General features: G+C 54.2%; 1 protein-coding gene across 9 annotated transcripts in view; it reads right to left on the reverse strand.

The window, feature by feature from the left end:
* NCOR2 (nuclear receptor corepressor 2) overlaps positions 1-27,764 on the reverse strand; it is a 267,305-nt gene that overhangs the window by 14,166 nt on the left and 225,375 nt on the right. For all 9 annotated transcript variants that reach the window (XM_062590203.1, XM_062590200.1, XM_062590204.1 and 6 more), the window contains exons 22-37: positions 26,478-26,715; positions 21,523-21,678; positions 20,781-20,920; positions 20,595-20,700; positions 19,035-19,139; positions 17,933-18,036; positions 15,597-15,747; positions 10,055-10,207; positions 9,511-9,597; positions 8,738-9,015; positions 7,595-7,958; positions 3,962-4,189; positions 3,020-3,265; positions 1,210-1,359; positions 602-748; positions 327-489 (exon numbers count right to left, since the gene is read on the reverse strand). In XM_062590203.1, the coding sequence (XP_062446187.1) occupies positions 327-489; positions 602-748; positions 1,210-1,359; positions 3,020-3,265; positions 3,962-4,189; positions 7,595-7,958; positions 8,738-9,015; positions 9,511-9,597; positions 10,055-10,207; positions 15,597-15,747; positions 17,933-18,036; positions 19,035-19,139; positions 20,595-20,700; positions 20,781-20,920; positions 21,523-21,678; positions 26,478-26,715 (2,816 nt within the window). The remainder of the gene's footprint in view (positions 1-326; positions 490-601; positions 749-1,209; positions 1,360-3,019; positions 3,266-3,961; positions 4,190-7,594; positions 7,959-8,737; positions 9,016-9,510; positions 9,598-10,054; positions 10,208-15,596; positions 15,748-17,932; positions 18,037-19,034; positions 19,140-20,594; positions 20,701-20,780; positions 20,921-21,522; positions 21,679-26,477; positions 26,716-27,764) is intronic.

The following is a 27,764-nucleotide window of genomic DNA, read 5'->3' on the forward strand; positions in this document are numbered from 1 at the left end:
AGATCTTCATAATCCCAGGAGGAGGAAACTTTCAGTAAAAGGAGTGATATCTGTATTTGGTCACAGACAGCCCTCAAACATTCCTGCTTTCTTTTGTGGTAATAGTTAAAGCCACCAGATAAAACCAAGGAAAGGCATACCAAAATCTGCCTCTCCCCATCACAACTTTTTGCAAGCTCCAGCCTCACTCTCCCTGAGATCTAAGGCGAAAAAAACCCTTGGCTCAATCTCAGTAGTAGATGAACCAATGGTCATTAACCAACCGCTGTGGCCAGCCACAGTGTGGAGATCTGGGCAAATGACAGTGACCTTAGTGGGGGACGTACCGCAGGACGGAAGGGGTGGGGTTCTCCGAGGAGATGATCTTCATGCTCGTGTTGTGGAGTACACTGGGGCGCTGCTGGATGGTCTCATGGGTGCGGGGGGAGACGGGAGAGTGCTGGTGGCTGTGAGAGTGCGAGGATGAACGGCTGCTAGACTGCTCCGTACCTGGGGGCAGACATAATTATGGACTTCTTCATCCCTTCGGCTACAGTCCCAACCATAGCCTTCCACCCAGGACTAGCCCTGAGAAGTTGTGTCAGGCTCCTCCCCAGTCTACCTGGTCTCCAGATAGGTGCATGCTCCACAGTGGTGGATGCTAGGATGGACTTCTCACGCTCCCTCTCACGTTCACGTTCACGCTCCCGATCCCGTTCACGTTCAGACACCGATGATCCCGACTGTTTGGTCATGTGTGCGGGGCCTCCTGAAACCAGACCGAAAGGTAATGAAAGGGCTGCAGGCATTGCAATTCCCTGGCAGGGAATACTGCCTGCTCTTCAGATCAATTTGTCTATGCAGTAGATAAGCAATGGCTCCATTCAAGGTCACCTAGAGGAGAACAGACCAGGAAAACCAGTGTGACAAAGCCCAAGCAAGTCATGCAATAGCTATTCTGTCACCTTCTCCTGAACATGACCTTCACACAAAACTGTTTGCTAGCTGTTGCTTCAGGGGAGACAGGGGAAAAGCAAGGAAGATTCCAATGAGCAAACTCAGCATGACCCGAGAAGGATCTCGTCTGAGGGAACCAATAGTTTGATCCACGAATACGAATGAATTTGCACTGCCTGATCTGTGCTGGTACGGTGAGCTTATGATCCTGAATAATTTAAGGGACTTCTGCCCGATCATTTTCCTATGGAAAAAGCAACCTGCCAGTGTTACCTGGGGAGAGTGGGGAGCTGCTGTGTCGGCTGCTGAAGGTCTGGGGGGGGCCGGGGAGGTAGGTGATGCGGTCCATGGAGGTGGCGGAAGTACCGGGGGTAGGAGGCACGAGGACAGGTAGATGTGGCACTTGGGACAGGTCGATGATACCTAGAGAGAGAGAAGTGAGAGGACTGTCAGGATTATACTGAGCTGCTGCATCTTGGTCATGTCGGAGTAGGTATTGATGCTCAGGAAGGTCGACCCGTCCCGCTGCTCCGGTGTGGAGTGAGAAGTGCAAGCACAGCCCCCAGTCGCTGCTTGTGAGAGGAGAGGACTCTCCTTGGGCAACTACAGTGCCCAGCTGCTGGGAACAATTCAGCACAGGAAACTCTCTCTTGTTTTTTTTCTTTCCTCTCTCCCCAAAGATGCTTTGTAACCGGTGTCATATGTTCCCCCTCTGTCCCCAAACAGGCTGTTTTTAATTTCAGCCATCCAACTGCACCAAAAGGGACCTGATTTTTTCAATGGCTCACTGGGGAGAAGGAAAGCCAAGATCCATCCAAGCAGAGCAAGAGGGCTACAGCCAGCATCGGCCGCAGTTCCTCCCAGCCAGCCAGACCCAGACTGGCCTGGCTCTGCACGCTGAAAAGGCAGGAGGAACGTACCTCACACAGCACATTTGTGTATGTAACCCCTGAAGTAAGCTCTGTTTCTTTCACAAAAAAGCCACATATAATACTAGGAGCATTTTTTATCTTCAAAGGCCACAAGGGCCAGGCTGAAAAGCCTTCCCTGCCATGGGGTTTACTGCCCCAGCATGGACACCTGCCAAAGACTGTAAAATGCAAAAGCAGCTCTACAATTTGGCCCCTTCCCTTTAGCTTTCTTATTGTGTTTTACGGGATTTCAATCTGGTCCCACTATCCTGCCAGTGACCCAACTGTCAACTGTACTGAGCTGTTCTTTCCCTCTTTTGCCATGTCTCCTAGCTGCATCCCACTCATTTTCGTTTGAGTCTGAGCCTCCTGCTGCCTGTCCTGCTCTTCTCCCGCTAGGGCCCGAGGGTTGCAGAAGAGCAGGGCAAAGCAGTGGTTAGTGCGCAATGCTTCGTGACAGCCCGGCAGAGCAGCCCTGCTGGCACGGATCCGCGGAGCTGCACATCCCCGGAGACCTTGAGGAGCCAGGAATTACTTCCTGCCCCCAACTATCAACAGCCCTTTTTGGAGAGCGATCCAACAGCTGTCTGGATGCCTGCAGCAAATCTAATTGTCAGCTTAGGACAGGAAGCAGAAATCAATAATGTAGCCAGACCAGGGGTGAATTTTAGGAGGCAGATGCCATGCCTGCCAGAGACACTCTCGGATCCCTAACCAACACAGCCACCTGGCCTCAGAGCCTGCTTTGCCTCCCTGATGGGCCCTGCAGTAACAGCTTGCTGCCCCGGCCTCCTGCTCAGGCTGCGAGCTCGCTGTGGTGCCAGAACTGAGCCCAAGGACTTCTCTCTTCTCCCAGCAGCTCCTGAGGGGGCTCCCAGCACCACGGAGTACTTCAGATGCTGGCTGACTTGCAATCCTATGTCAGAGCTGCAGACGAGGAGCCTCGAGAAACTAAAGACAGTGAAAAAAGCAGCAATCCTCCTCCCCAAAGCTATCAAGTGATGCTACTCCTACATTGCTGGGTGATTCCATGCTGCTGGCCTGGCTCTTAGACCCAGCCACAGCTTTGGAGCAGGTGACAAGCTGGTACCTCTGGATCTGACCCAGCTGTCTCCCAAAATATAAAAACGTCACCAACCCCCCTCCCCGAAACAGCACTTTGCTAGGAGGACCTGCTGCATAGTTGAGAGCCAGCGAAGGTTCCCGGGGCGACAAGCCGCGTAGCATGTCCGCCCGCTGTGCCATGGCCGTGGCTGCGGCATTGTGGTGCATCTGCTGGGAGGTGATGTAGTCGTTGATGATGGTCTGTCGGTTCTCCATGGCGGCCGTGTCTGGGTACCCTCTGATGAGATACGGCGGGTAGAGATGGGGGTAGGTGGGGCTCGGAGCCAGATGCCTCGGCAGATAGTAAGCAGCAGCTGGGAGAGACAAAGACGCAGAAAGAAAGTGGATTTCTTCGGAGATTGGTTTCTGGGAGAGAGCAGGCAGGGCCTGATGCGGGGGAAATGTGGAGGCTGCCTGCATTAGCAAGGGACACATTCAGAGGCACCGCATGCCTGATTCAGCAAACACAAAAGCTTGTCCACCTGGCCCTTGGCTGGCAGGTCCTGCCTTTGGGAACATCAGATTTCACGAGCTTGGGGGTGGAGGAAGCCAGAAGGGCTTTTCTTTTTGCTGTCTCAGGGCCTTAAACTGCACAGTTGGCAGAGGCTCAGCATTTGCTGGAGATACTTGGTCAGGACACAGAGGCAACCGGGTGAGGAGAATGCTGCAGACGCAGCTCCAGAGGTGAGGCACAATTAAAGCAATCTAGTTTTGATGAGTCTCCGGGCACTGCTTGGGGTGAAGCAGACAGCCGTGAAGCCCGTGATGGCACGTTTGGCTGTGCCTCATTACACAGCTTATAAAGGAGAAGGGCCAAACTGATCCCCTGTTACACCAATAAAAATCCAAACTATCTCCTGTGGAGCAGAGTCTGGATAAAGCAGGGCTTAAAGCCAGATCCACCACGGCCAAACCGAAAGCAGTGCTTTTGCCTAGTGCAACCTCAGCTTTTTAGAGCTTAGCAAGGGAAAAATAATCCGAAGTTCACCATAACCTGCTGCAGAAAGTACCTGCTTCCAGTTGGATTCCCCTGGGGATGGCAGCAGGGTCGAAGGCCAGCGGGATGTGGCCCCGGTACAGGTCAACCCCGCTCACGCCCCGCAGCAGGTGCTCGTACGGGGAGATGGGGTGGTGGTGTTCGGCCACCGGTGCGTGTGGAGACTTGGAGTTGGTGAGCTCTCGTGACGTAGGGGTGATCTTTCTGTCCTGGGACACTGGCTTCCCAGCAGTGATGCTCCCTGCAGCAAGCAGAAAGAAATGAGTCAGAGAAGCCAAGTGTCATGGCCTTGAGGGACACCCACAGCTCTGGCTGGCCTCAAGGGGACTTTCAATATCCTGCCCTTGTCTGTCACCTCCCAAGGGACCAAAGGAGAGGGACAGAGCAGAGGTACGAGGGGCAATGTGCCAGGCAACCTCATCTTCGCTAGCAGCAGCACTGGGAAAGTCACTCCCGTGAGGCCTGTGCAGAGTGCGCATGTACCCTGGGGACAGCTCTCCCACACAGCATTTGCACGAGACAAGGGACAAATACTGACCAATTTGTCCCCTCCACCCTGAGGCAATACACGGCCCTGTTTTTGCATAGTGGGAAGCAGAGCCATGGAGGCCAGCTGGTGCCAGGAGCTGTATGAGAGGATTTCCCGATTCCTCCACACCACCACCCCTCACCAATGCAACCTCCATGGCCTCCTCAGCAAAGACCTCCATGCAAACCTCACATAGCAATTGGAGGCCTGAGGCAGCTCCTCCGGGGCACCGTTATAGCGGGGAACACATGCCAGATGCCAGGTTTTGCTTCTGAAGGGAACAGAGGCAAAACTTCCCCCTTAATCTACCTTATGGTTGCCCTCTGCAAAGACCTTAGTCTAGCTTCAAAGACAACAGCTTTCAAGTTCTTCCTATCTAGGACCCCTCAGCATTTCCCAGTGGTGGCCCAGCCTTCAGAGGCGCAGTGGGTTTAAGCTCACTGAACTTGGGTTTGTGTTTCTCTGTTCACAGCTTGAAAATGCTCCCCAGCCGGGAGCCCAGCGAGAGACCTGTGACATGTTGGCTGGACAAGCTCACCCTGGCCTGCACAAGCACCTCACAGAGGAGCCTGGTTCTGCATCCTCAGCACGCCAGTGAGGAAGAGATTAATGCTGCAAGGCTGAACAAGGGACCTCAGAAACTCCCAGCAGCAGTGATGAAATACAGTTCAGAGGGTTCAAACACCAGCCGCTCTCTGGAGCCGTCAGTTCTTTCACAATCGGTGGAGAGGAGGCTGGAAGAACATCAGGGCCTTCTCTCAGCTTGGCCAGCCTGAGCTGGGCACCAGTGGCCCTTCCTGCCCTGCCTGGGACGAGTGTCACTGGTTCACATGCCCCACCAGCAGGCTGGGGGAGCAGCGGATGCAGACAGCTGCCCCGATATGCCGTGAATGTGTACCTCTTGCATCGAACGGCCCGCAGATGAGCCCACCAATTCAGAAAAATATTTAAGCTAGCCCATCCTTTCCATCAGCCAAGTAGGCGCAGGAAAACCCCATGTCTGCAGACAGGCAGACGGACAGCAGACCAGACTGCCAGCGAGGCGATTCCCCAGTCCTTGCCCAGCTGGCCCTGGCGCGGAGAGCAAGTGCAGCCGCCCTGGCCAGTTCAGGGCGCTGGCCCTGGTCGGATGCCTGCCTTCTCTGCGCTCACTGCATGGGGTGTTTACATCCCCTCGTACGCATGCAGAAAAATCCAGCCTCGTTGTTGTTGACTTTCAAATAACCATGGCTACGACATGGGTTATGCGAACCGCCACTCCCTCTCCTTTCACAGACCTCAGTGACTTGGCACGGCTGCTAAAGAAAAAAAACCAAGCCTACTGCAGAGGCAGAAGGAAGATTTAACTGGCTTGGAAAAGCTCCCTTCCAACTTTGACACACGATATAGGGGCTCCTCTTTAAAGACTCCTCAGCCTCTGCAGATCCTTTGCACCCCAACACCCCATGATCTTGAGCCATGCAGGATTCTGCTTTCCTGCTGGCGCTTTGCAGAAACATTTGAGTTTTCCCTTGAGAAGCCTCTCCACAGCCTGGGTGTTGCCTCTCCAGTGTCAGAACAGCATGTTCACCGTATGTGCAGATATCAAGGAGCCACCAAGCAACAGCAAGCTTCCCCAAAATACAGCTCCCTTCTTGGTGGGAATAACTGCCTTAACTAGAAAGATAGCACAGACTGCAGCAACAGGACATGGTGTGGACCACAAGGTCCAGGAGAGAACTGCCGTGCTAACTCTTGTCTGACCTGCAGCTGGCCAGCAACGAGCAAGTGCTGGAGGCTTTATGGAGAAGCTCTGTGCTGCTTGCAGCCTGGAGGTGGCTTGCGCCAAGCACTGCACTTCACAGCCCAGTCTCACGTTCCTCTCGCAGGAGGTAGGTTCTGGCCTTGGCTTTGGGCAGACTGCACCATCTCATGTTGCAGCCCCTAAATCATGCAAGAGTCTCAGTCTAGGATGGGGATTTGCAGGTGAGTGATGCAAACCGTTCTGAAGCACTGCCACAGCTTGCGGCCTGTGGTGCTTGCAGGCTGCTGTAGTTACTAGCTAGCTAATAGTCTGCTGGTGCAAACCCCAACAGGGGACACCATGTGTACAGTGGCCATGGCTAGGACATCCTCTTGCTCCAGCCATGCCAGAGACTGGCAATCGCATCTGCTGGAGATGGAGAAAGGTGATGCCTTACACTGCCTAAGGACTCCTAAACCCTGGCGTCCTGGTAGGACAGGGAGAGGATGGGTGGCGACTGTTGAAATAAATGTGCTGCGAGTCAGGTTTACAACCCCCTGAGAGCTGGGAGGCAGAAGGACGTGGGACAAGAGTGTTTTATGGACTGGATTCTGTACTGACCCCACTCACAAATGCTCCATAGAGAGAGCTGTTTGGTCTGTGCTCTGGTTCTACTGAGTGCATCTCACCAGGCACTGTAGATCTCCAGGCCAGAGCATGGCCAGACATGCCTGGTCCCCAGTAGCCCCTGCTCTGGCACCGGGGACAGGAGATGACCAGTACCAAGGGCAGCAGGAAGACCCTGCCAGGCTCTGGCAGATCAGCCTGGAGAAACGGCAGATCTCAGAGACTGGATGAACTGCCCAGATCTACTAGCTTAGAAGGGATTAGATGTTCCTGGAAGTGAGGCATGCAGGTGCTGAGGTGAGAGATGAGGCATAAACACGTAGGGTAGGCAAACACTCATCAGCCTGGTGAAAAGAATGTGAAAATCCCCCCAACTAGTGCTCCAAGCATTGCCTTCCTGCCTGCCTTTAGAAACTAGGGTGCCCTACGTCAACCCTAGGTCACAGAAATGCTTTCTAAAAAGCAGCAGCTTCCCAAGCCGGGGTTGAATTACCTTTCTGTTACACCAGTGCAGACACAGAGCTACCTCTGCAGCTCCTACAGGAAGGGTACTGAGCCCCAGCCATCCCTGGCGGTGGTCCCAGCTCCCATGAGTCAGCCTGCAGCTGCAAGGCGCAGGTAGCTGCTGGGTGCTGTAGAGAACGGGTTAGACGGGCACCTGCCAGGAACTACGCAGGTACACAAGTGGGGTCAACAGCAACTTCCTGCACATCTTGTTTGTTCAGCTCACTTTAAATCTTAGCATCAAATAAAGGGTTTCAAAGTACCTTCATGTTGCCGTGGCGTGGATTCCCTCGTGGAGACTGGAGATCCTCTGTGCAAATGGCTGCTGAACGCTGTGCTGTGTCCTGCCTGGTGATCTTCATAGGCAAGGGCACTTTGGTGTGGCTTTCCTGGCTCAGGCACAATCACGGGAGCTCCTCTGGCAATCGAGCCACCCGAGTTTGTCACTGGGCTTGGCCTGTTTTTCAGGCTCTCTTCATAAGCTCTCTCCAGATTCCTTGGGTCTTGCATGACATCCAGTGAGTGCACTGAATGAAAAGTCCTCCCAGGACTGCCAATGATGGACCGGACGTCATGCTTTTTGGAACTTGCTGAGGAAGAGCTGCTGTCATACTTCAGTGGGGTACCCTGGGGACACAAGGCAGAGGGGAGGTCAAAGGGGCACAGAGCACGAGGGGTACAGTGGTCACATGCCAAACATTTTCAACGTGACTTGTGCTTCCTAGCTCAGTGAGTCCACATATCAGCAACATCAGTTTGCTTCTCAAAGAGCAACAGCCCTCAGTGAAGCAGAGGTAACAGGACTGCACTGAGCAGGGCAGGGTGGGGTGCTCATGTTGCCTGCCTTGCTGTGCCCCAACACGATGAAGATGAGTCACTGCCAAAGGCGGTCTGTGCCCATCACACCTCTCTCCTACACACGCTGGGAAATGAGGTAGAACTACCAGATGCCATGGGAACCCTCCAAATATTTGGTGGCCAACACGAGACAGCATGCCACGCTTAACCCTATGTAACAGCCTTGCTGAGTTGCCCATAAAGGGAAGAGGCCAAGACTGTGTATACTCAGAGTGCCAAGGGCACGAGGTTGACTCTGGCCTTGAACAAGGGCCAAATGTGGCCTCTTAAGCATGCATGTGTGGATGGAGCATCGCTTTTTTTAACATGCCAAGGAACATGCCATCCCGAGTTGTGTACTTTTCTGCTAAGAGATGATAGGAAGGGAGAATGTGTATCCAAGCAGACTCTAAATGCTGACCAGTGACATGTTTGCAACTTTAGAAGCCCTCTCCTCTCTCCTTTTAATGTGGGAATGGTCCCCCAGGGTCTGTGCAAGGACAACAGCTTCAGTAGGACTGATCACACTCGTGGTGCTATGTGCCATATGCTGTTTACCCCATACTCACCTGTGTAATAGAGCCTTCCTTCAGAGGCCTGGTCAGAGAGATGTCTGGCGTTCGCCTCAGTTCCTCCCTGGGAATCTCATGGATTGATCTTCCTGCTTCTTTCACTGTGGCAACCAGGCCTTCATGGGCTGGTTTCATTTTCAATGGAGTAAGGCCCTCATGAGACCTGACCTTGTAGGCATCAGATAAGTCCCTTGGTGGAGTGTTTTCCCTCTTGAGCTGTTTGGCTTCTCTTCTGAGGTAGTCCTCATGGGCCTCCACGTAGGACCGAGGTATTCCTGCAACCCCCCCAAGAAGATGATGCAGTGGGGTGATTCCCCAGGCAGACACTGAGCTCACAGTCCCCACAGGATGCTGAGGCCAGGGGGATCTCTAGCTAAGGCACAGAGCTCAGGGACCAGTAGCCAGCTGAGCACATACAGCAGCTATACAGCAGCTACGCCACTAATGCAACAGGACTTCCTTACTTCTACTGCCAGCTTCTGGATCCATTTTGCACCAGTCTAAATCTACCCTCATGTGAGTAGCTGGGAATTTTACCCCTGACTTCAGTGAAAGCTGAGTTAGGCAGAAGCTGAGAAAGACTCAAAATCTCTCTCTCTGACCACACAACCAAAACTGCAGAGATCTGCAACTGGACCACAACACGTCCGTGTTTGGTTCCTCCTGCTCTAACCTGACAAATGAGGGGTCACACGTGTGAGAGCATCAGTTGCATAGCTTTTTTCACACATTACCTCTGGCTGTGGCCTTGTCCTGCTTGCTGGCATTACCTTGTGTTATTGAGCCCCGGATGTGATGCTGTTCCTTTAGGTTATGAGGACTGTGTCGGTCTGGAGGGATCGCTCGACCCATGAGACCTAGAACAGATCCAAGAGGAAATGCTGGGCTGTGACACAGAAGTCCATTTACAATGGACACACAGTAACAGAGGACCAGAGGCTCTTGGGACAATGAAAAAAAAATTAACAATTTTTAAATAACTTAATTTCTCTTTTTTAAATGTGTTTCCTTTTTTTGTAATCCTGAAACTGGAATACTAGGTCAGAAACCAAAGGCAAATAGGCTAGTGTGTATCCCTTGTTTTCCCATGATGCTCAGATGCTGCCCTGTTAGCATGTGCTATGGGATGTGCCTAACCACTGTTACAGTAATTAACTAATCCTAGCTAACAGTCGTTGGGTAGCGCCCTATGGTAGATCCTAATAGGATAAGAATATAGGCATAGAAAGATGTATAAAACAGACCAGAGAAAAGATGGGGTTTCTGCCTGTCACTACCAATACAGCACTGGTGAAAGGTTTTACCCAGACCCACCTTCAATGCTGGCAGATAACGGATCACGGGCTGATAAGCCCCTGCTGATCCTTCCCTCCATCATATCATAGGTCCGCTTGGTTCCTGTGGTCTCATGCGAAGCTCCTGAGCTCCTGCTATCTTCTTTGGGACATTGAGAAGCAGCAACAGCACCTGGGAGAGGGAACACAGAGAAGCAACATCAGAAGCATGGAAAGTTGGGACTTGCTGAAGGAGGGCGTTTACTCATATTTGCATATTTTGCTGAAAGATCAGATCCTATCTGAGCAACAGCCACTGTTTGGCATTGCAAGTAACATTGCACAAGGTTGGCGTCCAAGAAATTCATCTGATGTCTTCTCTCCTCCCTGCCTGCCTCAAATTCCAAATCCTATTCCTCCTACTTGGGTAGGAGCATCTACCCTGCCCAACTCCCTTCCTCCCCCTTGCTGGCCAGATGTAGGCAGTGAGACACCATGGAGAAAGCTCAGCTCGGCTGTAAGTAGCTGCAATTCCCACTGAACTTGGCCTTGTGATTCTGGGGATTTTTTTCTGTTTGTTTTGATTTCTGCTAGACACCTACTGCTTGGGATGTTGTCCAGTCTTAACATTTGCTGAGACACTCCCTGGGTGAGAAAAGCAGGCAAAAGAGGGGGGTGAAGCAAAGCAGAGAAAATAAATTCCTTTGAAACAGCAATGAGTGTGCATGTCTGGGACAGGCAGTGAAAAGTCCTATGCATCAAAACAGGACTGGCGGAGCAAGTATCATACTCACTGCAGGCCACAGACCACAGCCTCTTCCAAACCTGAAACAGATTCTTATGCAAACCCAAGGCAGACAAGCTCTCCTGAGTTACAGCCCCCACCTCTCTGCCAGTGCTAGGCTGTGCCACGCTCTCCGTAAGTGATGGGCTGCCTGGCACAGCCTGCTCCGTGGTCTGAAAAGCCACGCTTTGCCTTTGGCTCTGCTGTGCCAAATCCATCCTGTCACTGTAGTCCAATTTCCTCCATCGTGTGCTGCAAGTTGTGATTTTACCAAGCGCTTTCTGATCCAGCTGAATGCCCCGTGTTTATGTAATGAGCTCCAAGCGATGATGTTGGCTTGGAGAGATAAACACTTCTGCCCATTATCTGGTCTTGCTTGCCAAGAAATGCCGGCGCCCTGATCCTCCTCTTTCAGGGGCACAGAATGTGGTTTATACAATTAGAGAAAAAGGAGACGTTAAAAACATTATTTCCATCATGGAGAATTGGGAACAAAAGTTCTTTTCTGCAAAACCAGTAATTAATAAAATGGAATTACTACAACCTCACACCCTCTACCAGCTTTCACAATCAGCACCCACTCAGTCCAAGAAGGGGTTGGGGTATGTTCTGGGAAACAGGAGGTGTCCCTGAGCCTCCGCTTCAGACTCATTCAGTGGGAGAAATCCGCGGGCGACGTTCAGGAAGCAGCCAAGCACCCTGAGGCACAGGAAGGGGGTGATGTTCCTGCACCCTGTTGTCACGGCACATCTGCTGCGAACAGCCCTTCTGCAGAAGGGAACACGGTCCCGGGTCCCCTTTGTGTCGCGGAGAAGCAGGAGGAGGGCGCATGGGAGGAGAAAGACTAAGCAGAAAGAAAATCGCTCCACAAACATGTCCCTTGCCTTGCACAAGCCATTAGCAATCATAGGCGGAATGAGAATAACCAATCTAGCACAATTCAGCTCGCACATGCTACAGGATCTCATCTCATTACAGCCCTTTTATTTTAAGCACCCTCATGACACTAAAGAATTTGCAATTTTTTTTCTGCCTGCCAAAATTCATAATCACCAACAATTTCAGTCTTTTAAATTTATTTATTTATTTAATCTTTTAACTCTCTCACTTCTGGATTTGAAGCCTTCCTAGTGCTGTGCTGGGAAAAGGGGATGGCCAGCAGAGCTGGCTAGGCTGCAGAAACAGCTGAGATGACCCTGGGGTATGATAAATGCTAGCAAGCATGTGAAAGGCTGCCATGGAGAGGAAGGAATTCATTCTTCATCCACGTCTGCAAGGAGTAGGATAAGAAGCAACAGGCTCCGGGTGTAACAGGGGGGACTTGGGCTGGATGTCAGGGAAAGCTCTCCTTTAGCAGAGGCAAAGGCCAGAAGCGAGGGCCCACAAGGGTGCGACGTCTCCATCCCTTCCCGCCAGGATCCCGCCAATGATTCGGGATCTCAAGGATGGGATGCTCTTAGCCCTCCAGGCCTACCTCTCATGCCAGGGGAAGCTGGTGGAGAAAAAAGAGCATGATACCCTGCAGAGGAATCACATCTCGTAGCTTCCCTCCATGCAAATGCAGTCAGGGGCCAGCCCTGGAGATGGTGGAGCCCCTGTTCTGGGGCGTGCAGTGGGATGGGGAGACCTAGTCCTCCCCAGGCCTCCTGCCAGCGATTCAGCTCCAGCAGCGCTGCGCTCATCATTTCAAGGACAAGCTGGACCCAAAGCAAGGACACGCATTGTGAAAAGCACGCTGAAAGGCGCCGGGCAGTGCCCAGCCTGCCTCCCACGCCAGGGACGGCTGGCTCCCTGCAGGACACTGCCTGGGTTGGGATGCCACCGCGCTCCAAGGGCTGCAGCTGCCCACAGGTCAGGATCCATGGCAGGAAGCATGGTGACGTGCAGTGGGAAAGACTTCGATCTTCAGGTTTCCCTTCATCACTCCAAGGGGGATCACAGCTCAGTGGCCAGCTCCAGGCATGGGCAGCCAGCATTGTACCACCCTCGGGTGGCTCGGAGCCTTCCTTGTCTCTCCCCCTGGTGGCACCACTTTTTAGATCAGCCTCATTTGACTCTAAGTCTGGGCACAGGAGATTAAAATAGCTTGTTGCACAAACAAGTCCCGAAACTCTTCCTGCGTTCTCCTCGGGACGAGTCTTGCCAACTGTCCCAAAGGGCATGCTGACACAAGCCTCCTGGAGTGACACTTATCGAGGGGAGAGTTGACAGCAAACGTGGGCAGGCAAGGGACAAGTCGGCTTCTAGGCGGTAGGCAGAAGGCACAACCGGAGCAGGCCTCAACCCTGGTCCTGAAGGTCCCTGCAGCACCAAGGCGTGTGCAGGGAGGTGGCTTCAGCCTAAGCTTGCATGCTGTACCCAACAGCTGGATTTAACCCCTCTGCTTCCAGTTCTGGGTGCAATAACCAGCCTGCAACATGCAGCCACAACCTGAAGGCAACGTGAGCACATCTGGGGAGAGAGCCTGAGGTCTGCAGCACTGAAGGCCTGATCCTTTTTTGGGGGAAGGTGAACACCTGGAGACTGGCTGCAGCAATGCCAGACTGGGTGAGCTCTGCACCACCCTGGAGGGCACAAAGCTGTGGGGCGACCGCAGAGCGCCCAGTGCCCGTGGCCAAGGCACTGAGGAGGAACTTTAAGGACTTCCCCTTTTTGGCTTTCTCCTCATGGGTTAACAAGGAGGGCACTGCAGCTCTGGGGAAACCACACGCATGCAGCAGGGCATCTGATCTAAGAGCTAACTGCTGAGGTAGGTGGATGCAACTGAGATTAGGATCTGGTCCTTTGTCATCTCTAAGTTCAACTCAGAACAGATGTGACACGTCTCTGCTGGACGGCTCTTCACAGGCGTGCCAAAGCATGCTCTGGTATCTGGCCACTGTCACACCAAGGCCCTGGGGCTGAGAGTCCCAAGAAGAGGCCTATAGGAGGTGGTCTCCTATAGGAGGTGGTCTCCATAACTCAGCCCTTCCGCGTCCCTGCTCTGGGCGTGGAGGAGCCAGGCCCCCCGCCAAAGGCAGCCGCAGCCTGGAGATGCCTGACCCAGCACACAGCGAGAGGAGAGCACGAAGTCATTTCTAGCTTCACTGGAGATGAACATCTGCTTATCTGTAATGGAAGCCACCAGGGCTTGCAGACAGGCTTTTATGGCCAGCGCTGCTGTCTGAGGAGCAGGCGCAGAGGAGGCAGTAACAGCTGGTGCCTGCATGCTGATACTGCAAACGCGGCGAGGCAGCCTCGGCGGGGACCGAGGAAGCACTTCACCATGCAGCAGGGCTTCAAACCACAACACAGTTTTTGGGTTGCAGCCCTCTTAGAAGAGCCTGAACGTCAGGCTTGCTGCAGCCAGTTGTCCCGCGTTCGCTTCGGTAGGATCGTCCCTGTGCTGTCCTCTGCCCAGACAACAGGGCCGGCCTGGTTAGTAAGTGACGCCGAACACGCAGAGGGCAGTCTGCACTGCATGCAGATGGGCTGCTAGGCAGGTCCTTTGGGGTCCTCAGCACCTCCGGGCAGCAGGCCATAGCAACCAGCAACACGCCAAACGCAGCTCACGGGCTCCTTGCTGGACGAGGGAATGGCTTTGCCCCTCCAACAGCTACAGATATTGCAGCAAAACTCTTGTGATAATGCAGACCACAAGCAAGGCACCCTGACTCCATCGTGCCGGGGTCTGGAAGAGCCAGGGCTGATTCATTACCAACTCCCAGTGCAGGTCAACCCACGTCGCACCATGCCAGCCCTGTCCTTTCTGAGGTCTGGGACAAGCCGCCAGCAGTGGGAGGCACAGGACCCCCCCAGCCATAACCCTGCAAACAGACGGCTTCGCGAGTGGCATCGCCTCCATCTCCTCCAGCCCGGATGTGCTGCTCATCTCCGCTGGCTAACGAAGAGGAGGAGAAGGTTCGAGAAGCTGCCCATTTCCTCCTAGCTCTGCTCAGCGCTGTGCCGCTCGAGGCTGTCTGTCACGCTGGTCACACAGAAAGGACACGCCAAGCACCCCACACACCTCTGCTTATGCCAGGATCCTGGGGAATAGGCAGCTACAAGCTCCCCCATGCCACAGGGAAACTGAGGCACAGTGCTGCTGTGCCCCAGGAGGATTCCTGCAGGGCAGCAGGCACCAGCTGCAGGACGTGGAGATGCTGCACACAGAAAGTTTGATATCCAAATAAACCTGTAGGCCAAATTCACTTGCCTCCATCTCACGGGCACCACCTTGAGCCTGACCACGGGGGTCCTCTTGCACCCCTCCGCATGCTCTCCTGCTCACAGGCGTGCGGGGGCGAAGGCGATAGCCCTTCATCTGCTCCGCTACCCTCGCCAGCTCCTCAGCCCCAAACCCAACCGAGCAGGGTCACGCACAGGATCCGGGGATCCGAGCCCCTGCGGCAAGTCACCGAAGGCTGCAACTGCATCCAGCCCCGGCTGCAGCGGGCCCTGCCGCCAGCGCGCGGCCAGGCCGAGCTGCCCCGTGCCAGGCAGCCGGGGCCATGGCAGGAGGCACGGCGGCCACGAGGGAGGCGCAGACCGCTTACCCAGTGCGTCCAGAGAGGCGGCAGGAGACCCGCGCGTGGCTGCCTCCCTCGGCACCTCCGCTCCTGCCCGTCCGCCAGCCGGCGTCACAGGCGAGATCAGCAAAACGCGGCAGCGGGCAAGAGGGACGCGGGGGTGAGAAGGGAGAGGAACGAAGCTGGCGCGTCACCCCTCGCCAGCCTTTCCTCGAACAGCTCCCGAAGCCCAGCCGGCGCCGCGCGTGCCCCCGGCGCCTGTCCTGAAGAGGCAGGGGACGCAGACTTACCGTCGTAGGAGAGCACATGGCCCTTCTTCCCTTCGTAAATGACATGTCCTTTGGGCATGGCATCCTCTCTCGCTTTCTCTGCTCTGCTGGGGCTGTCTTCTCCGATTATCCTGGTAATGGTTCCTTTGTACAGCACTTCTGCTGGGGTGCCCTTGGAAAGCCACCAAGATCCATATTTAACAGTGTCACAAGCAATTAGCAAGCGAGCGCTCGCGCACACAGGAACACTCTGTTCCAAAAGGGAGGCCGGGCGGTGGGGAGAGCGCGCCGGCCTCCGCTTCCTGCCGGGGCCAGCAGCGAGAAATTTGCAGCTTAATTATTGATGAGGACAATAACAACGAGCGGTAAAAAGGTACGTGATTTGTGTAAGGTTGCTGGGAAGAGGCGGGGGTGAGGACAGCACGGAGACGGCAGGCACCGCGCGCCGGGCGGCGAGGAGCCCGGCCTGGCTGCCCGCGGGCGCCGGGCAGCGCCGGCTACGCTCGCGCTGCGCCCCGGGGAGCCCGGAGCTGCAAATCTCTCCCCCTCTTTTTCCCCGCACTTTCCAGAATAAAGGGCCTGGCGGAGGCGCTTGCCGGTTGCTGCCAGGTCGCTACGCTGAGCCTGCACGCCCCGCGGGCCGACCCGGGCGGGAGAGGGCAGTTCGGAGCGGGCAGGTGCTCGTTCCCCGTGCAGAGGCTGCTGCTAACACCAAGGGATACCAAGCACGAGCCAGGGCTGCGCCGGCCTTGCTGGCATTTCGAGGTCGTGCCAATGCTCGAGTAGAGACTGTTTCCTCGCCCCAGCTCAGAGACGTGCCTGCTCTGCGCCCACCACAGCGCCAGCTGCCCCCAGACCTGCTGCGGCCTCGGGGCCGGGCCAGCACGCGGGTTCGCCGCTCCGACTGCTCGCACTCGCAGCACCCCCGGTCCTGGCTTTCCCAGCCCCAGGTGAGTCGCCTTCCTTCCGCGGACGTGCTCAGAGGGGATTTGAAAGCAAGTGATGACAGATGGCTTCGGAGCAGAGAGCGTATATTCAAGATCTGCCTTCTGCGAACTGGATGACTAATCCGAGATCAAATATCAGCCATGGCACCGGGAGCTGCGGCAGGAACGGGGGCTGCTCTGGAGCGGGAGGAGAGGGAGGCAGGCCGCCGGGGCAGCCGGTGCCGGGGCAGCCGCGGGTAATGCCCTCTCTGGGAGCAACAGGGCAGCCCCGGCTACGGCTGGTACCTCATTCCCAAGCCAAAGGAATTCTAGATGGATTAATCAGCTGGGTGTAAACCAGAGTCTAAACAAACCCTGCTCATTTTCTGAACTTCACGCTCAGCCATCGTGCCACAGCTGCTCGAGGGGCACACGAGGGGATGGAGCATGCTTTTGCTCTCTTGGGTTATTTACAGTCCTCAAGCATCCACTCCTGGCAGCTGCTGGATACAGGGCACCAGGCAAGATGAGCCTTTGCTCTGACCCAGGACATCGTTTCAGGTCCCCAAGGCCAAAGGGAACATGCTCACCCTCCTTGAGGGAGGCAGGCAAAAATCAGAGTGTGAGTGGCTTTAAATATCTGAATGATAGCCAGATAAAATCCCCACAGGACACAGATTTTTCTGTTTTTTATGCTCTCTACTCTGTTACCAGATGAGCAATAACTCACACCACAAAAACTATCGCCCGCTTGCCAGCTGCTCTTCTGAAGATGGATGGTGGAGATTAAAGCCAAAGTATCTTCCTGCTCGAGAGAGTCTTTGGGCAGGACCTACAGCACAGCGTGCTCAGCACTGGCAGGAGACCTCGTAACCTCACATGCACCTTGCAGCCTCTCCGTTTCCTCTGCTTGAACTGGGCCCTCCACCCGTCTCCGCTTCACTTTCCTGTGCTGGCAAGACTATTTTCTCAAGGCCCCTTAAAGCTGCTTTTGCCTATGTTCCTGACAGCTACTTAAAGCAAAGGGGGTTTCAGACGTGCTGTAACTCTCCACAGCTCTTCTGCCGGCTCGGCTAACGGGACAGGGCTGGGTGTCAGGACAGGGCTCACGCCAAACGGAGCTGGGGCTGCTTGCAAAGGCTCCCGCTGCAGCCCGGAACAAATCCGCCTCCTCGCCGCCGTCTCCCGCTCTGCCCTGGCTGTGCAGCCCTGGTGCCTCGCGCCTGCTCTCAGGCACGTGCCCAGAGCCCCTTTGCTGAGCTCTCCGCAGAGCTGCTCACGGCTCCGTGGGAAGGGAGCCACACGGTGCTGTGCTGCTCAGCCCCGGGGGCGGGCGCGCAGCGCATCTCACAAACTCACCCCCCGCACCCAGCGGCACAAGCTGCAGCACCCAACACCCACCCAGCAAATTCAAGGGAGCAAGAGACCTACATGCGTGATGGACCCTCGGTACGTGATGGGCGACTCCGGAGGGGGCCTGGATGTGGGCGTTCCCTTGGTGATGCTCCCTCCCGAGGCAGAGCCGAGGGAAGTACCTGTAAGACACAAAGCCAGTGAGTTGTGGCCAGATTTGTCACACAGCATAAAACCCTGCAGGGTTGAGAGTGCCCATGGCTAAATGGGAAGAATTCAACTCGATCTCTAGCAAGCCGAGCTGTACGTAGGGGGAAGCCCTCCATGAGATTTCAGGTTAAATCCAACATCTCGCATGGCCCTTCCCACCACGTTCCCCAAGGGACCCAGCCTTGCTGAGCCTGGAGCAAGGAGGAGGAAATAACATTCTGCGGTTATTTTGAGGCCACCATCTCTCTGCTGCTTTCATGAACGGGCTGGGCAGATTTATAGGCCCAGGAGAAAGGACAGCCTGTGTCAGCCTCTCCTGATACGATCAGAGCAGATCTCCAAAGAGATGCAGCTCGAGGAGGTTTGAGTTCATTCGCATGTTATCCGTGCTGGGCCAGCGCCAATCCACCGCACTTCCTGCATCTGACTGCATTAGTCGGGGGGTTTCACTAATCAGAACTAGCACTTAAAGGCAAGACTTGTGCACTTGTTTTCTTCTTCTTAGCTATAGGGAAAGAAAAATAGCAGGGCTAGATTTAAACGAAAAGTGGTCCCTGCCCAGCTGCAGCAGTAATAATGAAGAGCCTGAAAAATCAATTAATGGCATTTAAACAGGTCTTGCTTTGCTGTCTTGTGCAAAATATTGTGAGGTGCCCCTTAAACAGAAAAACAGAGAACTCCCGCCCGCATCAGCGCCTGAGGCCGTGATTCTGGGAGAAGGCTAGAACATCTTGGCATCCATCGCAGATATTCTACAGACCTATCCAGCCACCCCCTCTGGGAATCTGGCCATCAGGAGAGCAGAGAGAAAGAGGCACCTTCAGCTGGGCAGAAACCCAGAAATCAAATTAGAAATTACCGGGCAGGCAGAGCCGGCAGCGGCGTTCGCCACGCTTGGCAGCGCCCGCATCCCTCCCCTCCCGCCTTAGGGCGCCGTCTCCCGCGCCCGGCTGGCTGGCTCCGCACTCACCCCGCAGGATGGAGCCCTCCTGGGCCGGCTGCATAACCAGACTTTCCGGCTGGTTGGCCTGGCTTCTAGGAGAAAGTTGTTCCTGCTTTACTCCGGGAAAAGGCACTGGAAAACATTAACCAGGTATCAGGCAGCTGCGGCGCGCGGGCCACAGCCCACCAGCTCCCAGCCTGAGCTGCTCTCCTTGCTTTTTGCAGCCACTGCTCTGGGCTTTAATCTCACGAAGCTGGAGGCTTGCACCTCCTTGCCTGCCTCGTGAGATGACCTCGGCTGCTTCTGCTGCCATTACGGTCGGCAGAAGGCGCAGACGCAGGTGATAAGCGAACGGCAGCTCCTGGCTCGCGCCTCGGCAAGGGCACCGCTGGCGAGCCGCCGGCGAGGCCGGCCGAGCGGCCGTTTCTGAACCCCCTTCGGCACCGGCAGAGAGCAGGCTGGAAAGGGCTGAAGACCGCAGTGCCGGCTGTAAGCGGACCCGGGCACACTGGCCCTTGGACCTCCGCACAGCGGCACTGCAGAGCCTCCTGGAAAGGCCAGCGCCCGGGGTTGCCTCCCCTACAGGCATCGCATCGCAGCCCCAGGCGCGGGCAGGCCCAGCGACCAGCTCCACCGACTCGCCCCGTGGGCCCTGGCGGGGCGAGGAGAAGGGAGAGCACGTCTTCGTGCAGAGCCACGCTGCTGGCCAAGAGTCTCTTCTGCTGCCGCCGCAAACACGCAGGGAAGCGGGAGGTTGGCTTGGTGGCTGCCCCGGGAGCACGCGCAGATCCCTGCTCGCACGGGTCCTGCTGCAGGGTCAGGCCCTGAATTCCTCCCCGCAGCCTCAGTCCCTTGCCCAACTCCTCGTGCTGTTAAGAAATGCTTTCAAATCTGCAGACTAAACACTTTCTTTGTTCGCTTCAGGCCATTTACTCTTTATCCTACCAGCCTGCGAGAACAGCAATGTGCTTCCTTCCTTCAATCACAGCTTAGCCGGAAGGTATTTATAGCCTGGGATGTGTTCCTGACAGAGTTACCCCTTCCCTATGCTGCATGAATTTAGCTCCCTCCGGCTCTACTGTCCCGATTGACTAATCCTTTCATCCTCTTATCAGGTCTGGTTCCTTCTGCATCTCCTTGGCTTTTACTGCGCTCCTCCTCTCCCCTGAGCAAGGTGCACTGGGCCACGGCAGCTCCTCTGGGATGCAGCAGGCAGCTCCCCGTCACGCAGGCTAGCCATGGGGGGACGCCAGATGCCCCCAGCCTGTCTCTGCGCATCTCCTTGCCCCAGGTTTGGCGGCTCAGCTGTGCTTCAGCTTTTGGGCACCTCTGAACCACATCACACAGTCCATCAGACAAGCCCTGTAAGGGCTCTGCTGCCCAGGCTGCATTCAGGCAGAGAAGCTCTGTCTCACAGAGGTATCCCCAGCTCCTGGGACCAGCAGGGTCCCGCAAGGCTCCTTTGCCTCCTGCTGCACTGGGGTTGTTTGGAAGCCATCACAGATGGGCAGGTCAGCCAAAGAGCAACCCGCGAACGCCCTCCCCACGGCTCTTGAAGCACGCAAGAACTGCCTTCCAGTTTCTTACCCAGTTTCTTGGGATCCATGGTCAGCGGCAGGCCCATGGTGATGGAGCCAACAGGAACTTTTGCATGCTCGGAGCTGTAGGGGGTATGGAGCTGAATGGGCATGCCCTAGGACACAAGGGGAGAGGTCAGGATGCAGCTCGCAGCCCCCTGCGATGTGTCTCTGCGGGTGGGTACTGCCCTCTTACCTGGGAAATGGACCCGACGGGTCTCTCCAGCACAGAGGGATGCTTGGTGGAGGAGATGAGGGGAGGAGGGTTTGAGATGCTCGTCAGTCTTTGCAGCCCTGACCGAGAACTCTCATGCAAGTTTAGCGGGATGGGGTGTCCTGCACGGGAAACACAGTGTTAGCAAGGCCAAGGAAAGACAAAGCAGCAGCATGTACAACAGGAGCGAGAAAGGGCAAGTGAGCGAGCAAGCTGGGATGAATACGGGAAACTGGCTGGCTGTGACCCTGGATTGGGACCCAAGCTGCATCATCGCTTTGCAAACCAGAATAGCTTAAATTACTACCTCTCCCCTTCTGCAGCTAGAGGATGTTCTGCACCCAACTTCTGTGCCCTCCAGCTGGGGAGGGATAGCAGGGTGGGCGCAAACCAGGGCAGCTTTGCCCTGAGGTGGCCTGGGGAGCGCCCACGTCTCCCATCTGTGATGGAGCACGTTCCCTGACTAGACTTGGGAGACCCAAGTGGTCCTCCTTGAACCTTGCAGGCCCCACCTCAGCAGTGCTGGCAAGGCAGGCTGCTCCACACGAGGCAAAACCAGAAGGGTTAGTGGGTTTCTGTTGAAGCCTCCTCTCTTATCCAAGAAGAGAAGGGCTGCACTGATTTAAGGGAGTGAGCTGTGATGCTGGCTGCTATCGCAGCATCTGTCCTCAGCCTCAGGCCATGACAGACAGAGCAGACACGCAGAGGGATGGCTTTCACTTGCCTGCAGGATTATACTGAAACAAGTGGGGCTCTGCCTGGGGAGAGGTTTTTATCACATCCCGAGGGTAGGACAGGACAGGAGGCCAGCACGAGGCAGCGGTCTGCTCTGCACTTAGCTTCTGAGCCTCTGCGATGGATGAGAAATGCACTGGCTTTTCTGCAAGGAAAAGAGAAAGGGAACAGTTTACTAAGCGGCACCCAAGGTGTCCCACGGACGTGCAGTCTCCGGGGACAGGGGGAGAGCTGATGTAAGAGACAGCATGCAAGTGGGACCGAGCTGCCAGAGTGCAGAGGTTTGTGTTCAGAGTGATCCAGGCACAAGAGGGGTGCAGAGTTCCCCAACCAAAATAAATAAATAAATAAATAAAAGCTTTAATTTTGCTCCCTTGGTTTGCATCCATTTTACTCAGATGTCTGAAATGCACCGGGGAGAAAAGCTGTTTGTGTTAGTGACTCTCCCCATCGCCTCCTCAGAAGCTCACTGCCAGCGGGGACCTCTGTGGAGGTGAAGAAGAATGGAGGTGAAACAACCTTCCTTTTGGCTCCCCTTGCTCATGCTTTTCCTCGGCATTGCCTTCTTCCCCGGCACAATCGCTGCAGCCCCGCAGGTGGCTGGGAGCTGGGCGCAGCACCGAGAACCCATGCACTGCCAGCACCCCGGCATCCTTCTGGCACCCATCTGCAGCGCGCGAGGAGATGAGGCTGCCTCCGACTCGCTAGCGGCCACACAGTCTGTGCAGTGACCCTGGGCCAGAGGGGTGAAGCCATGCCTTCGCTGCAAGGCACAGTTTGGTGCTTTCAAACCACACGTGGTGTCGGGGGAGCCCCAGGCACACGGTCCCCCTTCCTGCTGCAGCGGACACTGGAGAGCAAGCACGTGGAGACAACCAGCTCATTTCCTCATCACACTGTAATGCAAAAGTTGAACCGCCCTTAAAAGACGGCTGTCGATTATAAACAATTTGCAGTCTGCTGGAAGAAACGAGAAATAAAGCCATCAGCTTGTTGGACAACCAGGGAACAACACTCCGTGCTTGAAGTGACCAGATGTTCGCTGAACACCTGGGACAACTGTGTTTTATGACACAGTCAAAGGCAAATGAAGATCAAGACGAGTTCGCGGCCACGAAGACGGGATTCCTCCGCAGGGAGTGGGGTTGCTTTTTGTTCCAGTGCAAGGCATCTGGGCCTAAGGCAGGAAAGCTTCCTGAAATTGTCTGGTTCAGGTTATACCAGATGCCATACTGGGTTCACCCAGGCTATAAAAAAGCTGATCCAAGGCCAAAAAGCGACTAGTGCCTGAGGAGTCCTGCTTGGGATGTTCAAAGAGCAGCTCCCTCCTCCTTCTGAGCACCAAAACCCAGCTGTGCTCTGCACGGTGCCCTACGGGAAAGAGGCGCTTTACCTGCACCGGCTCCACAGCGGGGGCAACCTCACAGACAAACGCTCTGCTAAGCAGACAGATGAGACAGCCTTTTCTTGAATGGATTACAGGCAGGTTTGGGTGGATTTGCTTTTAATCAATAAACACTTAATTTTGCACTGCCCTTTTCCCCCAGACTCACCTGTGTAATGTCTGGACTGGCCAGAAATTAGAAGCTGGGCAGTAAACAATAGCAATCACAAATGAACCCAGCCTTTAACCATCAATTTTTCATAAAAATAGATGCCTGAATCCTGCTAAGCTTAATAATAGGGCAAGTAGATTATCAGAGGCCCAATTTAATGAGGCTTTACTGCATTATCATTATTAATGCTTAGTGTACTCAGAAGCTGGGAGATTACTCTTGTCCTCTTCAGTGAGACAAGAAATCCATTATCAGCGCACAGAGGTGCCCTGGCGCACACACATCTGCAGCCCGGCGGGGCCGAACTGCGGCTGCAGCAGCTTCTCTCCCCAGTAAGTTCCCACGTCGAATCCCAGCGAGGATCCCTTCATCCTCCCAGTACGAGGAACTCCAAGCACATCCACCAGGCTGATGGAGACAGGCCCGGCACATCTTCCCTGGACCTTGGGAGAGAGGCGCTCCCAGATTTTTCCCCAAGTGCTGTTCCCCACAGGCTGCACTCCAGCCCCGCAGAGCGTGGGGGCGAAAGGCGCGGGGATGTCCTGCCTGAAGATGCTCTTGGAAGCCAAGACACTGTGAGCCAAGCCTACATGCACCCTGGATGGCTCTTGGAAAGACATGTCCTCCTCCCCTCCCCACGGGAGCTGTTCCCTCCCATGTGCTTCTCTGGAGTCTATGAAATGTGGCCAGTTCCTAATTGCCCTCACATTAGAGGGTGGCTATAACTCATCCAGCTTTTGATAAAATAGCACTTACACAGGGAAGAGAGAGTTCCTATTACCGTTTATCAAGCCCCTGGAATCGGAGCGAAGGAGTCAGAGTTTATACGATCCGTCATCCAAATTAATGCTCTTGGCTTCCCATCTCCTACGAGGGCCAAATGAAACACAACTAAATCAGCACAAAACATATCGCTGGCTTTCAAATCGCTGAGCGATAACCAAAGATAGGCCCGACAGCGATTCAGCAAGGGGGAAAAGGGATCCGTCTGCCTGATGGTGAGATTGCTGCAGGGCTGGCTGCCTCTGCCCAGCTCCGTGCCACAATCAGCACACGCGCGGTGGAAGGCAGGGGAGGGCAGTGCAGCATCCAGGAAGGTAGAGCTCCGCTGGCTGCCCTCCAAGCCGATACGGATCCAGCCAGAGGGCTGCGAGGCAGCCAACGCCTTGGCCAGGATGTGTGCAAGACTTTGCTTTGAAGCAGATCCAGAACGGTGTGAAGGATGTTGATCTCTGGAGTGGTTGCAGAAGTTCAAGCTCTCTTATCAAGCAGGGCCCCACTGATCCGCGGAAGGAAAGGGATACCTGCTTTGGAGAAGCTCACCCCTTGCTAGGAGGAAGGGCTTCCTCTGGGACAGAGGGGCTGTTCTGGTCCAGGCTCTGCAGGCGGTGCAGGCTCCCCTGTTTAACACAACACCAAGGAGACATGGTGCAGCAGCATGATGTGTAAAGCCTGGACGGACCCTGCACTTGTTGCTTCACCGAGATGTCAGACTCTGCTCAGAGGGCAGGAAGAGTAGGGACGCTTCCTTCGCACACAGATTTGCTAGGACTGTCTGGCTATCTCCCCTCCAGTTCCCTGATCCACAGCTGTGATCTCCTCTGCCAGGAGACAGGAACAACCCTGAGATACTGAGCGAGTCCATACTCGTACCAAATTCAGGTGCACGGTACATGGAGATCAGATAGCTAGAGCCCACCGCCTGTTGAGATGTTTGCTCCACCACTGACACTCCATGCCAACCTACTTAACCTCTCTGCCACCACATGTGTGTGTGCACCTTGTAGAAGTCCTGGGACACGTTACTAGTTTCAGTACATGGAAGACTCAAAGCATTACAGAGGTGTGACAGAGGAGGTGACCCAGAGAATGAAGTGCTTCACATTACTAGCGCTTTAGGGAGAACAAAGCCATACAAAATCCATTTGGATATTAGACTCTTGCATTTAACAATGATACCAACAGGTCACAGAATGGAGAAGCTAAGCTCCAACTTGCAAAACCCTGCACCAAACCGAATGCAAGCAAATCTGCCTGATTTCAAGTAGTCCTCCTTTCCTATGGCCAGATGCCAGCAATGAAGAGCTCCAGGTTCAAGCACTGGCTGTGCCACACAACTCCTCAGGAAGCTGAGCTGTGCAAGACTGGCAGATCTGTGTAGGATTATAGCACAGGAAGAGAGCAAACCTGATTATCTATTGCTCGAGGGCGAGTGCTGGAAGGTAACTGCTCCGCCTGGGTCACAAATACAAGCGTGGCAGGAAAAGATCAGCTGGAGACTTTACTGCACAGATGGCAACACTGTGACTTGTGGGTAGCTCCTTTGCTTTCAAAGGTGAGTAGTTACCCAAAACGACATCACTGCTTGAAGAATACTTTGGCCTGGACACAGCACACACAACAGATCACTAAGATTCTGGATGCTGAAGCATGAACTAGTGCGTCAATTTTCCAGTAGCGACCACAATCCAGGTGTATTCTCCTTCATTCTCCATCTCTCTGAATAAGGCAGTAAAGTTTTCCAGCTGCATCCAAACTCCTTCTATCCCGGTGCAGAACCCCATACCGGAGACATCACACCCACAAAAGCCGACTTCCCTGCTCTTTCAATTGTGCCATTGGTGACACTGTCTCATCTTCACACTCAACAGCTCACAGCCTCTAATCTCTAGAAGCGACCAGGCCCCCAACCTGCTCAAGAATTGTTTGAAGTGCAGACTGGATATGAGAGCCAGGAACATAGACTTTGAACTGGACCAAACTCTGACACTCAGAGTAAAAACATATTTAGAGGATGGCCTCATCACTACTTCCCAATTCTCCTTAACCCTGATCCCCAGGTGCTCAAGCTAATAACACTTCAGATGCTCTATGGTGGGAAACTCTGAATTGCTCATTAGGCAGCCAAACCACATCAGAGCTATTCCAGGGAGAAAGCACTGGGAATCTTTACAGGAACCTTTGGACTCCGAATCACAGTATTAGCATTGATTTTAAATGAAATAATGGTCCCTGCTGAGCATTAAAAGCATTCTTTATAAAAAGCCAGCAAGGTAGAAAAGAGCCATTGTACCCAGAGCTCTGGCATCCCTCCAGGCCCCTTTGCTCTCAAGCGAACGGTAGAGATGCTAACAAAGGCAATCTTCACCTCCTCAGTGTTCGACACTAGCCCGGTGTTTGCTGTGCGCTCAATGAGACATGATGTACTGTCTAATGAACGTGGGAAATAAGCCATGCCTCCCTCGTCCTGCTTCAAGATGCTATTAAAGAGCTTGCAAGGGCTGAAGCAAACTTCCACCTAAGAGAAGGAAAGCTGCTGGTTGCAAACAGCTGCACACACCATACATTTTTACGTGGGTAAATACACACCGAGACGCACACCCCCTACCTTCCTTGTCACTGACAGCTGGGCTCCTGCTCTTTCCCCTGGGACTGCTGTTGGGCTGCTGCTGCTCCTTCTCAGGTTGTTGCTGCTGCGACTGTGAGAGCTTGCTTGGGGGCATGTCCTCACGGGCAGACTCGTGGGCTTTAGTGATCTGCTGCTGGTAGAGGGCCAAGGCATGAGGAGGCACCTGAGGCTTCACACTTCCGCTCTGCAATATCCCCTCTGAGAAACCTTCAGAAATCTGCAGAGTAAGAGGGAGAATTGGTGACGCTTGCCACGTGCTGGGATTCTGTGATTCATTTCTGGGATTCTGCACTGTTAATATCCACAGCAGTCTTCAAGATGTCAAGGTGTTCTTCTGAGACATATCTGTCCCACACTATCACAAGTCTTACCACCCCAAACAGTGCTCTGGAGCTTTCCAACCACAGGAGGTTAGAATAAACAAGTAAAACACGTTTCTTCTGCTCCCACAAGAGTATCAAATCTGTTCTGGTGACACTATGAGAGCCTCAGAGTTGCCTTGTTTAAAACCTTGGATCTCTAGTTAAGTATTTGCAGATTTTGCAAGAAGTTATGTTACAGCAGACAGATCTTAAGCTGTAACATGGAAACCAGAGTGCATCAGGAACAGATCCTGCCTGAATACTCCAAACACAGCACATGAAATCGGGGACTTCTTCCCTCCCCACTCTGCAAATGCTCCTCCTCTGGTGCTGAACCCAACCCAGAAAATAGTGCAGTCTTTTCTGTCACCTCCCAAACTACAGCACCAGGAGGAATGGTCAGCCTGGGAGAATACAAGCTTTTTCAGTAGAGGGCTGCTAGATAGCCAGAAAGGGGTACTACAGAGTTTTGCAATGAGGAAAAACATAAATGCCTCCTATATGATACTATTACTTTCAGTGAATCTACTGTAACTCCTAGGTTCTCAGTCAACTGTTGTGACTTATTATTTGTGTTGTGAGATTTAAACCTGGACCAAGCCACACTGGGCTAGGCACTGCCTGAACAAAGAGTTACTCTGCACTTAGCCGAGATTCCAGTGTAGGTCCTTTGAGTGCATGAGATCAAGAGAAACACTGGGCTGGGAAGGTGCCCACTATCTTTTTAAAGCGATGTGAGGTAGCAGCCATGTGGCAATGACAGAGTTTTTCTGTCCAGATCTCTCACTACTTTCTGATAAAAGAGCCCAAGAAACATCCAGACATTGCCGACAGAGTCTTCCCAGCAGCTGGGAACATGCTGTGCACAAAATGCACCTTGCTTGTTCTTGGTCCCCCACCAGCT

This window comes from Rhea pennata, chromosome 17, assembly GCF_028389875.1.
Source record: "Rhea pennata isolate bPtePen1 chromosome 17, bPtePen1.pri, whole genome shotgun sequence".
In the NCBI taxonomy this organism is placed as follows: domain Eukaryota; kingdom Metazoa; phylum Chordata; class Aves; order Rheiformes; family Rheidae; genus Rhea; species Rhea pennata.